Source organism: Hippocampus comes, unplaced genomic scaffold (genome assembly GCF_001891065.2).
Source record: "Hippocampus comes isolate QL1 unplaced genomic scaffold, H_comes_QL1_v1.1 scaffold37, whole genome shotgun sequence".
In the NCBI taxonomy this organism is placed as follows: domain Eukaryota; kingdom Metazoa; phylum Chordata; class Actinopteri; order Syngnathiformes; family Syngnathidae; genus Hippocampus; species Hippocampus comes.
Genome location: NW_017805535.1, coordinates 629321 through 642631, shown reverse-complemented (window position 1 = coordinate 642631; position 13311 = coordinate 629321). Strand labels below are relative to the sequence as shown.

At 41.1% G+C, this 13311-nt stretch overlaps 1 protein-coding gene and 1 long non-coding RNA gene across 3 annotated transcripts in view; both read right to left on the bottom strand.

Moving 5' to 3' along the window:
- Positions 1 to 3195: 3195 nt before the first annotated feature.
- On the bottom strand, positions 3196 to 4108 carry LOC109520719 (uncharacterized). The gene is made up of 2 exons (XR_002169227.1): positions 3637 to 4108; positions 3196 to 3592 (listed from the first exon to the last, which is right to left on the bottom strand). It is a non-coding gene; the product is annotated as an uncharacterized LOC109520719 (long non-coding RNA).
- Positions 4109 to 4261: 153 nt separating this feature from the next.
- cmip (c-Maf inducing protein) overlaps positions 4262 to 13311 on the bottom strand; it is a 70532-nt gene continuing 61482 nt past the window's right edge. For both annotated transcript variants that reach the window (XM_019878113.1, XM_019878112.1), the window contains 5 exons: positions 11066 to 11113; positions 10821 to 10967; positions 7687 to 7792; positions 7497 to 7567; positions 4262 to 6836 (listed from right to left, as the gene is read on the bottom strand). In XM_019878113.1, coding sequence (XP_019733672.1) covers positions 6783 to 6836; positions 7497 to 7567; positions 7687 to 7792; positions 10821 to 10967; positions 11066 to 11113 — 426 coding nt within the window. In that variant the 3' untranslated portion in view covers positions 4262 to 6782. The remainder of the gene's footprint in view (positions 6837 to 7496; positions 7568 to 7686; positions 7793 to 10820; positions 10968 to 11065; positions 11114 to 13311) is intronic.

Sequence of the window (13311 nt, the reverse complement as noted above, 5' to 3'; positions counted from 1 at the left end):
CGTTTTTAACATTGAAGAATGACGTTATAACAGCTTGAATGGGAATCTAAGAACACAAAGAAAACAGTATTTTATCATCTTTCATTTTTATTGTTTCACCGTCGTCCTGCATTCATGCGTCACAAATTCGCTTGTCTCTCGTCGTAACACAAGGCAATTGGCTAGCTGTTGCTGCTTCCTAGCGGTATGGGAGGGTACTACATGATTACTTTCTGGGCGAAAGACCGCACAGGCATACAAATTGGATATTTTCCCGCGGCACACCTGACAATGTCTCGCGGCACACCGATTGAAAAACACTGCTCTACACTACCATCACGCAAAACGTGACATGGTGACCGTTTTGTGTTTTATCTAGAGTTGTGAAAAAAATGACATCAAAGTTCTGAAACCAGTGTCAAAGTGATTGACAAAAACTGGTGCCAACATCACTGTCGAAATGGCGCTACTGCCCTCTCGTCAGTGGCAGCATCATGGGCTGCTATTCACCTCCTTTCCAGTGGTATCGTTCAATGTGTGATGGGAGATGCAGTAGTAGAGAACTGACGTGCCACCCAGGTTTGATTCCTGCCCAGTGCAGCTTCCACATTTACAAACATGAACACTACTCACGGTGATGACGTTGTCTCAAGTTACATTTACTTAAGAAAAATTAGACCAATGGGTTTCACACAAAGTGTAACATTTGCATTTGACATTAATCCAAACTGCTTTCGGGTGTAAAAAGTTGCATCGGCAACTCTTTGGTATTTCCACTGGCTATTGGAAATCCATCAATCTATCCATCCATTTTCCTATTCGCTTTATCCTCACAAGGGTCGCGGGAGGTGCTGGAGCCTATCCTAGCTGTCTTCAAGTAGTAGGCAGGGTACATGTTAGGTTTCGGCAACCAAAAACATTTAAGAAACAAGAAACACGGAAGGAAGACAAGAGAATGGACAGGTTGTACCCGGTTACAATCTTCGACCCGCTCTGAGATACAACCTGCCGAATCCTCAATTTATTGAAAAAAGAGATCCCTAATACACAAGCTTCTAAAAGGAAGGGAGGGGGGAGCAGACATACGTCAGAACCATTGATGAAGTCCATAGAAAGATGACGTCTGGTCAGAAACAATGCACTCCTGTGCTTAGAGGAGTTCATGAGCTCATTTGTGCAAGCTCGTCATGAGCGCGCCGTCTCAAGGGAGCCATTTCCACTCCTCAGAGGTTGTTATCTGATTTCAGTCTGAGTGTTGGTGAAGTCTTCAATCCAAAGTTTATAGATGCACTCTTGTATGCTTGGAAGGGTGAGAGTTCTTTTACACAGCTGTGCAGCCTAACAAGGTCTACTCATTAATGGCTTATCTCATCCAAGCTTGTGAAACGGCTGGCCCCCCCTCAACATTGTTCTTCACTGTTTCTCTCTCTGTGAAACCTTGCAAGGCCAGATTGCTGAATAAATGCTTTGTAGTAATATAAGATTAAATATGGGATAACGTTATGTACATTTATTCTATCAGAACACCCTGAACTGGTTGCCAGCCAATCGGAGGGCCCACAAAGACGAACAACCATCAGCGCTCACAATCACACCTCAGGACAATCCTGATAGAGTGTTCCATTAACCTGCCATGCATGTTTTTGAAATGTGGGAGGAAACCGGAGTACCCGGAGAAAACCCACGCAGGCACGAGGAGAACATGCAAACCAGAATCGAACCTTGCACATCTGCACTGACTTGCGAACCAGTCAGCCACCAAGGCCGCCCGCCATTGGTAATCAACCACTACAAGCCACTGTGGTTCTCACATTATTAGGCAGCAGATATTCAAATTAGATAAACAAGTTTGTTTTCATGAAGCTATTTTCAAGCGTATTCCTTTTTTTGGCTAAGAGTTACGTCGTGTTTAGGAGCTATTACGGGCCCTGCCAACACGTGCATGGAGCTAAATTTCACCATGTAGAGTTTCAGTCAAGTGTGCATATTGCGGGGGTGATATGGTCTAGAATTTCATCAACTTTGAATTCAGCACCAATTTAATTCCTTTGACCCCACATTTACTGTCATAATAAACATTTCTATTTTGTTGCTGTATTGTCATTCAGTCACCATCTTGAAGAACGCCAGACAGGATTATGGAGCAGCAAATGCTCCTAAATTTCAGCGTTGCTGCTCTCCTCCTGTGGTTTAATCTGTGAATTCTGTGCCCCGGATTGCAGTTACGGCTTCATCAACATGATGTGTCATTTAATGGCAGTAGAACAGACTTAAGTGGTTGACGCCAAATTTTGGAAAAAGACCCATGGACAACTCTCAAGATAGAACATTCTTTGCTGGTCTGGTCACCATCGAAACTGCAAACTGAATGCAGCACAAAACTACCCTGACACGTACAGCGTTATTGTTGACACTTGAATATCGTTGTGTTCATTGTCTGTGACTAATCTTTAATCATGGATTTTGCCAGGGTATTCTAGTCTCTGCCATGTCAATGTTGTGTGATCCCGCAATACCACCACCCGTTAATTCTAACTGGATATCTGAGCACTTTTCTTGACTGAATAAATAATTTAAATGAACTAACATCCTTGCAGCTGATCACACTCCTTCGGAATTACTAAATATATTCAATGCATACTGTAGAGAGAGGGCGGCCCGGTGGACCAGTAGATTGCACTGTGAGATTGACGCGCTGAGGTACCGGGTTTGATTCCGGCTCCGGCCTCCCTGTGTGGAGTTTGCATGTTCTCCCTGGGCCTGTGTGAGTTTTCTCCGGGTTCTCCGGTTTCCTCCCACATTCCAAAAGCATGCATGGCAGGCTGATTGAAATCTCCAAATTGTCCCTAGGTGTGAGTGTGAGCGTGGATGGTTGTTCATCTGTGTGTGCCCTGCGATGGGCTGGCAATCGGTTCAGGGTGTCCCCCCGCCTACTGCCCGAAGGCAGCTGGGATAGGCTCCAGCAGCCCTTGCGACCCCAGTGAGGATAAAGCGGTTCGGAAAATGGATGGATGGATGAATTAACACAAGATGGGCACTCTTTCTTTGCATGAAATGGAATTATGCACACCGAAAAGTGTACATCAAGAAATTGCATTCACATTTGATACGTCTGTGCACTACAATGTTTTGTGCATGTATGCGGTCTCTCTGTGAAAATCCCATCGCTATGGGAAAATTGAGTTTTGTATGTGATTGAAAATGAATACCTCCAACTAAAAGATACTCACGGACAATTTATTTTTGTTTCAAATTATTTTACATCATGTTGAAGATCTTTCGTTTTATTACAGCCACGGAGCAGTAGCAGCAAGAATAAGAATAATGATAATAATAGCAATAATAGTAAGTACAACAACCCAGTAGGAGCAGATCAATGCTGACAGAGACAAAAAAAAAAGGATGGGGGCTCTTTCCAGATGCCCCCCGCCTCCCAACAAATACAAGGAAGGAATTATGCTCAATCAAATTCTTGCGTTTTCAGTCAGAGTTGCCTCATCTGAGGGGCTCCTTACATTGTATGACCCAGACAAAACCACAGAAAATTCCTAAATAGTACAAACTCGCTGTGAGTTGGGAGTTAAGGAAAACAAAACAAAAAAAAAACAAACATCTCATCTCTTGCAAACTCGCTGTGAGTTGGGAGTTAAGGAAAACAAACATCTCATCTCTTAGGAACAAACATGAAGGTGAACGTTTAACAAAACGAAGGCCGCCCCACATTTACAACCATGATAAAAAAAAAGAAAAAAAATAGTCGCCCCTATTCAGCCACGAAGAATATGCTGTTTGATGTCTTTCAGACGAAGAGGAGGTTGTTCAATGCAAGTCTGCAGTCTGCAATACAAATAGCTTGGTTTGATTCGAATAACCAACACCTGCAAAGTTCAGTGATTGTCATCAAAATAAAAATGAAATAAAATAAACACAATAAATAAAACTGACAGTAGCAGGGACCACCGTGATTTTGGCCGTATTTTATTCCTTCATCACACAACCAGTAAATGGATCCACAGCAGTATGTTTTCAAACGGGAGAGTGGTTATCTAATTCTTTGCAATAAAAAAAAAGCAATCTTGAGATTAAAAAAAAAAAAAAAAAATCAATTTTGGCCAGTTATTTTATTTATTTTGGAACCCTTTCAGGGACAGCGGTTACTACAGTTGACAGTTCATCATGTTATCAGATGACAGGGTGCATGAAAGGGTTAAAATGTGTGTGTGTGTGTGTGTGTGTGTGTGTGTGTGTGTGTGTGTGTGCGTGCGTGCGTGTGTGTGTTTTTGTTGAAATATTTATTTTATTGAAGTGGTCATTGTGTTTTGTAAATTCTGAGCTTTGGACATTTACACACCCATAATTGTACTGTTTTAGGTTTTGTCAATAATAATAATAAAAACGACAACAATAATTACAGTGCGTGACAAGATCCGTCACGGCTTATGAGAGGCTGGTGGAAAAAACAAAAGTGATTGCTCTAGTTCAGCACTTAACCTCAGATAGTGATCAAACCCTTTATCACAATTTCAAACCTTATAGAAAACAACCGAGAGTGAAAATATCAGATGATGTCGAGACACGTACATGCAAAACAACCCTGAAAACTAGACCAACCAAACATCAGAACTATGTCATCAAATCAGTCAAGCCGGAAACGTAGGATTAAAAATACGATGCCACGAAAATGATTTCGATTACAGTGCACTTGGTGTGAAACAACAAAACAACCACACAGATTTGCTCAATGAAGGCAACGCCAGCCCAGCGATAAAGGAAGGCCAAGATTAAGAGAGAAAAGAAAACGAGAAGGGTTTAAAAATGATTCCAATACAAGAGAGAAAAGAGAGTCTATATACAATTGTATGTACATTACACAGGATACGAAAGTGAGCAAGGATGCGGATGGCCCAAAATCTACTCACCAAATAGAAAACTGCATTTCAGCAAATAAATAGGAAAGTAACTCGCAGTGGACGGCATCCTATTCTCGGCGGTTACTTTTGATTTTTCTCACGCGCCAGGAGCATTCTCCGGGTTGGCACATGGAGAGAAACTATATGCATTTGGAGCAAAAACGGACTGAAATCAAAAAAACAAAAAAATGAACGCGTCATGTTTTGTCTCAATGTGGAGCCAAATACACGAGACAAAAGTGGCTGACTTGCAGTGAGGCAGGGCAATTACCACATAATGGAGAATGCAGTGTTGCCACCGTACACAGGCAACGCTTTGAGGGAATGTCGAGGGACAATTGTGGCCTAAAGTTGTCTTTTCCCACCTGCCCCCAAATCCATCGACCTTTTTAGCCCACCTCCACAATATATACATGAATTGTGTCCCAACATCTTGTTTACACATCACCTTTAAGATTACCACCACTTGAAATACAGCAGAAGAGTCTGCAGTGTGACCTTGGCAGGGGAGGTCAGACCGCACCTTTGCACAGGGAGCGCACCACAAGATCTGCGTCAACGGCCTGGCGGAAGAAGCTCATGTTGGCTGGATGCAAAAAGACATTTGGCAAGTGTTCTTTCTCCATGTCCAACAGTCAACAATTAGGCCCAAAAGACAGAGCCGATGAAAACGCGCAAACTCTGAGCTGGTGATGGGTCTCGTGTGCAGGTATCCATTAACAGATCATTGTGATCCTCCCTCCACACCCCCTAGTTGGAATAATCCAGAGAGAGATCCACGAACGGGTTCGGTCTAGGTCGGCTTCATGTATTATGCGTCAAAAACAAGCACTCAAAACAGCGAAAAAGAATTGAGTCCGTGAACATCTATACTGCCGGGATCAAATCCCAGAGAGTAAAAGAATTATAAATAAGAGGCAATCCCAGACCGCCAGGCTACTGCTACACAAAAGTCCTATTAAATAGTAACGGGAGCTGATCAGTATATGTACACTGAAGAATTAAAATGGGACCTATTTTGCTCTCACTGTTCACGTCTCCTACAGAGACCCCAAAAACTGTTTCTCAAACATCATTCCAGACGACATTCATCTTCATATAAACACACAGTTTATGAAATTGCAGACGCCTGGAAAAATTTGTCGAATTAAACTGAAACCCCCCCTTTTGTCTTGCCTTTGAATGTGTTGGTAAATGAGGAGCGGGCACAGTCTAACCACTCACAAAGGCAGTACCGTTCCCAACCACAGTCTTGGAAAAGAGGGACCGGCAAATCAATCTGGACAACACATTGGGGGTCTGATTACGAGAAAAATACGTCCGTTTGATTCGCAACGTTGCGGATTAGGGCAGAGAAGAGCTGGAATGTAAGCACTTCATCACATGAGATCCATGAGCGATTCAAAACAAAATGAGTGGGAGGTTCTGAGTGGGCATCACTCTTTCCCATAAAACATTCCCAGCTGGATTAGTTGAGAAACAGATGATATATCTGACAACATATTACAAGGATATTGGGAGCAAAAATAGCCGTTTTGTTACAGTGTAGCAGGTCCTTGAACATCCGCCGACCCCCCCCCCCCCCCCATCCCCCAAAAATAAAAAGCGTCCACTATACAGTGACAGCAGTAGCGACGGGAGCAACAAGGTCCATAAAGCTTTCTTTGTGGGGGAGAAAATTGCAACTGTCCTTCCTGGTCATGGCACCGCTGTATCCTCTCCTCACACACATGTTGAAGTAAGATGATCCTGACGATTGTCGTCTGACATCTTGGATGATGAAAATATCGGACGATGCAAGGAAAAAAACTTGTTTGTGAACTGTCTTCAGAGTGGCTAGGCTTTCTTCTGGGAGTCTGACTCCCCATATACAGGTGGTGCGAGGACAGTCGATCACCAGGCCTCTGTGTACCGAACATCCACATCTTTCAGGTTAGGCAGTTTGGCCTGCATGGAAAACGGCACAAAAGACATTACAACCCGTCAAGCGGACCTTCGAACTTTCAATGAATTACATTCAATAATTTAGGCGAGACTAAAAAAGTCACGCATCATATCGTGAAACGTTCACTTGCAGGCTCCACAAAACTTGCGTAATACACTTTTATTAAAAATTGTGGAATTACATGCAAGTGTGCCCCTTGCTGCTTGCTTCTGGCCGACCCTCGCAAATTTTTCTTAGTGTCTTCCGAGTTGTGTGCCTATTGGCCAGCAGCACACGTTACATCTTGTTGGACCTAACGTGGACGTTTCCGTGTTTTGAAAATGTCACCATAAAAGTGATCTGTATCAATGTAGAGGTGTATTTTTCCAGCATAAATTAATTAATTACTTCCAATCAAGCCATCCATCCCTTTATTTTCTAATCCGTCTATCCTCGCGAGGGTCGCGGGCATGCTGGCACCTGTCCCGGCTGTCTTCGGGCAGTAGACGCTGTACACCCTGAACCGGTTGCCGGTCAATTGCAGCCAATCAAGCCACGCATGTAAAATTAATGATGTTTTCTCTTATGCCAAATGAGCAAATGTGAATACAAGTCAAGCATTTAAAGCAGAATGAGACAAAGTCAAACTATTTGCCATTATCAGTGTCGTGTCTTGTATTTACCTTGAGGTCCTCATATGTGTCAGCTGTAAGCTTGGTGCTGTTCATGTTCAGACTACACAAACTCTTCATGGCTGGAACAAGCATACGGATACAATTTGTGGAATGCTTCTCCATGCATTTACACATAATCGGATTCTTGGGACAACAGATTGGGATGACGTGCGAGCACTGTGTGTATGTATTCTCTTACAGCTCAGAGCCAGTAATCCAGCATCAGTGACAGGAGTCTCACACAGGTTCAACACTTGAAGGCAGGCCAGATGCTCCGATAACAGCCGCAGTCCTGCATCTCCAAACTGTGGAAAGACATTAAATATATAAATACATATATTTAAAAAAAAAATAAAATTTTTATATATATATATATATATATATATATATAAAGAGAGAGAGAGAGAGAGAGAGAGAGAGAGATGTGTGAAATTATCGAGTTAATTGCAATTAATTAATTACAGAACATTTAGCGCGTTATTTTTTTTAAATGCGTTAATCTAAATTTTAATCTCTACCTTTATTGTTTCTGTAGGTGGGTTGCCTTTTTCTAATACCTTTATGTGTTGGCTTCCTGTGTTCGAGTTGTTGAGGGTGGGGAAACAACTGTCAGTCACAGACTGAAGTGGACATTGATTGGCTGCCATTATGTTGGGGCTTGTTTAGCCGAAGCTGATAGGCTCCCATTGGAGTTGGGCGGGTTTAGTAAGCAGCGGTGAGGAGAGGAGAGGTGAAAATGGAGGAGCATGTGAGAGCCCTCGGCACAATGAATGGAAAATTTGCATTCCAAAAACGCCCTGACGACACAATTGATAAAGGTAGAGCGTTGTGCCTAATTTGTAAGGAGTTTGCGTACCACCGAAGCAGCTCATATTTAGCCTCCCACATCAATGCAAAGCACCCAGTCACGAGTGCAGCCACAGCTAACGTTAGCACCGAAAGCGAGCGAGCCATACATAGCAAAGCTCTTCGGCAAACTAAACTCGAGAACACCCCACGTATGAGGCATGGTTGATGTGTCCTCTGTAGACTACAAAAAGTGATTGATGTTTATTTCAGCACTTTTACTTTGTCATGATGAACAGTGTTATTTCTGAAGTGCTAACTTACAGCACTGTGATTAAAGGGTCTATTTTATTTATTGTTTATTATCTGAAGCAAGTTCAGTGTTGAGTACTTGTATTCTTCAGAAAATTGTTCTTACTGTTTTTGATATGTTTCTAAGCACTTTCTAAGGACCCGATGTTCTATTTTATTTTTATTTTGTAATTCTTTGGAGATTTACAAAAACAAAACAGTGATATTCCCCCTCGTGGTCGAAACTAAAGGTTGCGGGTAGGACTTTGACTAGTCTCAAATACAGCAGAAAGTAAATGGCTACGACTGCATCTGTCCAAGTCTGCTGAAAAACAATAAAATACTTTATAATGCCACTTTTTCTTTTATCTTTTGATCTGCCTCAATAATGTAACGAATTTAAAATGAAAATAGTGTTTTTCTCAGTAATTTTTAGATGAGATTAAAATATAGATTAATTAGATTAATTAATTACAGACCCAAATTAATCACGCACATTTTTAATCGCTTGACAGCACTATACACAGTATATATATATCTATATCTATCTATCTATCTATCTATCTATATATATATATCTATATCTATATATATATATATATATATATGAATGTACATATTTTACTTAATCTTTATTCTCAGCAATATTTAATACTGAAATAACTTAATTACGCTGACTCATGAAATAAAGTGCCTATAATAATTAGGATGTATATTTGTGGAATGCATCTGCCCCCCCCAGAAAAAGTTTTAATAGCGCCACCGAGGGCAGGGTCAGAGAATATGATTAAGTGGGGGGCATGGGTAAGACCAGAGGATAATTTGAGGTGGCACATAATGCTTCGCGCACGTGAAATAGGCAACTATAAAAGAAGAGAGTACCGTATTTTCTGCACAATAAGGCGCACCTAAAACCATTCAATTTTCTCACAAGTGCCCCTTATAATCTGATGCGCCTTATATATGGATCAATATTCTGGGACGTAGTATTTAAAAGTTCTGTAAAGCGCTTTGTTACAGCTGCAGCGGTTGTAAAAGCTCGATATAAATAAAGCTATATTGTATTGTATTCCATTTAGCGTCGCTCCATCAAGTGGATGTATAATGCAACTACAGCCACTATTGTAGCTTTTATTCTATGCGCCTTATAACACAGTGTGCCTGATATATCAAAACAGTTCTAAAATAGGCCATTCATTGAAGTTGCGAATAATACTCCGAAGCGCCTTATAGTGCAGAAGATACGGTAATTAAGGCACCTATACACTATCACCCTATAAAGTATATACATATATACATTGTCTACACTTCAGGCTGTAGTGGAATTATCAAATATACATTCAATGCACTCACTATAAAGAAAAACCTACAAGATTCCCAAACTTCTGTGGTACTACAGTACGTACAGTATTTAGTTTAGCAACACCATTGGCCTGATTTTTCAAGACCCTATAGTTATTTTCGTAATTTCTTTCCAAATACATTAATACATCTGTTTGACATGCTGACAACATGTGCAAAGACTGAAAGCAATTTAGAAGTGAATTGTTGTTTTTCCACCTTCTCAGTTGTCCATATTTTCTGGTTGGGGCTACAAGCTAGTTCAATGATGCATGTCAGCTGGGGGTGACGTGCTGAGCCCCGTCATTTCATTCGTGGCCATTCATTACAATTTCAAATTAGTAAAAAAACAAACAAACAAAAAAACAAAACAAAAACCGTAGCCCAATTTGTAGTTAGCCATTAAAGAATGCTTATGACCATTATTCCCTCAAATTTTACACGAGTCTGAGCAATAACACAAAATCCCTGTGCATTCCTTGGACCACGGTAAGCAACATGAGACATGCAAGCGGCGGCCAAACCAGTATCACACCTCTTCCAAAACAAATAACAGAGAAGATAACAACTTGCTTGTTGTGGGTCATTCTCTCTCCCCTCTTGCTCGACCACAAAGCCAAGAGCACCCACTTCCCCCACCCCAAAAATTTCTCTTAAGTTGAGAATTGTTAATTTGGTCCGAAAAAGTCGTAAATCTGATCTGTGGAAAAGTCTCATCCCTGACTACTTCATTTAAAAAAAATTGTTAGTGAGGAACAGAAAGAGGAGCTGTGAATCGGCGGGCAATTAAAGCACCTGTGTTTAGCTATCATGTTTCGTTGTACTCCCACAATTATGCGTACTGTTCAAAATGTGTCTTTTGTTACTTAATGAAGTTCTGAGATTCGATGACTGTGTGTGCGTGCGTGTGTATACCTGAGTGGACCATAGGTTAAGTTGTTTGAGCGAAGGTAGCTTGATGAGCTGCTCGGCACAGGCACTGGTGACATTGGTGAAGGCCAGGCTGAGATTCTCCAAGTTCCCAAAAGAACCTGAACTCAACAGTCGAGCCAAGTCTGCATCCTAAATCGTAACAATGGGTACATTAATTGAGCTTTATGCATTTATGAGGACAGTGCGGCGGAGAAGAAAGACAGTGGAGCTCATCATTCTTATCTCACCGTGGACTTAGAAGGAAGAGTCAGGCGGGTGGGGCCTCCTTTTCTTTGCTGTGAGGACAAGGAAAAAAAAAGAGATAGCGTCAGTGCACATGACCTTGCAGGAACCTTTCCAGACAGCAGATGGTGTGATCGAGTAGCTTTGACTTAACTTTCCAAGCAATGTTTAAGTCATGAAGTTGACACTTTTGAGTGATTGGGTGTATTATACAGAAAAGTGGTGGTGCTAAGACGTCTCTTTGACAATCAGTCACAAACATGGAAAGTATACCCGGTGATGAAATATTTGTTATTGTTGTAACTGCTTCAAACAGAGTTGGCAATGGCATTCAGTCAGAATGCCCGAGGAACCCTGAAAACCCGTATGCAAAAAACAACCTAGAACTGTGAGGCAGACGCACTCACCACCTTTGTACCATGCTGCAGAGAGAGAGAGAGAGAGCGAGAGAGAGAGAGAGAGAGAGAGAGAGAGCTTGCTCGCTAGATACTTCGTCTTATGAGGGAATTCATTTTGATAGATGCCTAAACTTTTTCAAACCTTTTCACAGGTTAAATAAATACGTAAAATAAAAACTAATCCCAAGTATTTATTTCAGAGTTTTTTTTTTTTATTTTTATTTTCGCACAGTGCCTTCTTTTCCTAACTTTACTATTTGCAATGTCGACTGCATTTAAAAAAAATGTTGCGTGACTGAGATAAGTGAAATATTGCTTTTTGTATTTAGAGATTGTCACAAATTATTTATAGTGCAACTTTTCATTGTGCCAAGTTTTGGGTTCCATTTTAAAACGCGCTAAACTTTTACAGCTGAAACTGTTAATGCGAGTTGCACCTTCGGTTTAATATGCACCGTCATTTACAAACATGTCTGGAATGCTGGTACAAGCTGCAAAGTTTAATACAAGTTGAATGCACGCTCACCTTAATTGTTTTTATTTTCAGTTTGCGCATACCTTCAAAAATTCAACCTTTAATCTAATCATAGTTCAATAAGAGCAGCTGCTTACTGGTGTGATATTTACATATAATTCAGTTAGTCTACGAACTGCAAAACTAATCGGCGATTAGTCGTCTATCAAAATAATGGTTTGAGACAGCCCTCGTATTGATCAGAATAATGCTTCCTGTTGTGCCATCGTGGTGGTATTGGTGAGGTTACCTTCAATTAAACACTCTCACACCAAGGTCAGTCCATACCAAATACAGTAAGTATTCCCACCTATGGACTCATATCAAACGGAAATTCCCTTACCCGGAATAAAAACCTATGCATTAAAATTTTGACTATGATATTAACAATGGAAGTTCTGGTACCCGGAAGCCATACGGAAGCCCGCAGTAGCGCAAACTCAAGCAAGTCCCGCTGGATACTACGGAATAACTGTGTCCGCGTTGCTATTTACTCTTATTAGATCCAAAACGGCGACATTTAAGTGACTCCATTGGCATGTTTTCCTGGAATCACAAACGATTTTCTATTTCATGCGTTTACATTTACGTCCTGTAGATCATGGCATCCAAATTATCCAAATGGTAATGACCGTGGAAGACAGAGTGGAATGCATCCGATTAGCTGCTCAGAGTAAATTGCTTGTGGCTCGACGGACAGTCAAGTGAACGAACGTTTCCTGGAATGCTTTACAGTGGCGGACCCTGAGGGCCAGCAAGGCCTTCTCTGCTGGCCTAAACATTCTCAGAAAAGTAAATTTACTTTTATGTATTTTATGTTATTTTATAATTTATGTGATTTTATTTTCATAAATATGTAAACAAAATTATTCTCTGTATTCTTTACGTTGTATTATTTCCACTTAGTTGAGTGGCTTTCAATGTTATTTTAAATAACACTGAAAGCCACTCGATAAATAAGTTATTTATTATGGTAGAGTTTTTAACCAATCATATTTCAGCTAGCTGTATTGCCAGGTAAATTACATTTGCTCGGTCGACGTAAGGCCTTCTCGCTAGCCCTAGTATGCAGAGAGAACAAGTCAGGATACAGGATACAGATCACGAGTCTCAGACTCGTGATCTGTATCCTGTATCCTGACTTGTTCTCTCTGCATACTAGGGCTAGCGAGAAGGCCTTACGTCGAGACTGGCTGTGCGCGTTCGGTGATTGGATTAGCGCCTTTTCTGTTTCCTGAGAATTGTACTTGACTTGTTCAATAAAGAGTAAAAAAAAAAAAAAAAAACATTGGATGAGCGCCACCCGCGAGAGCTGTCAATGCATTTTAACCCAAAATGG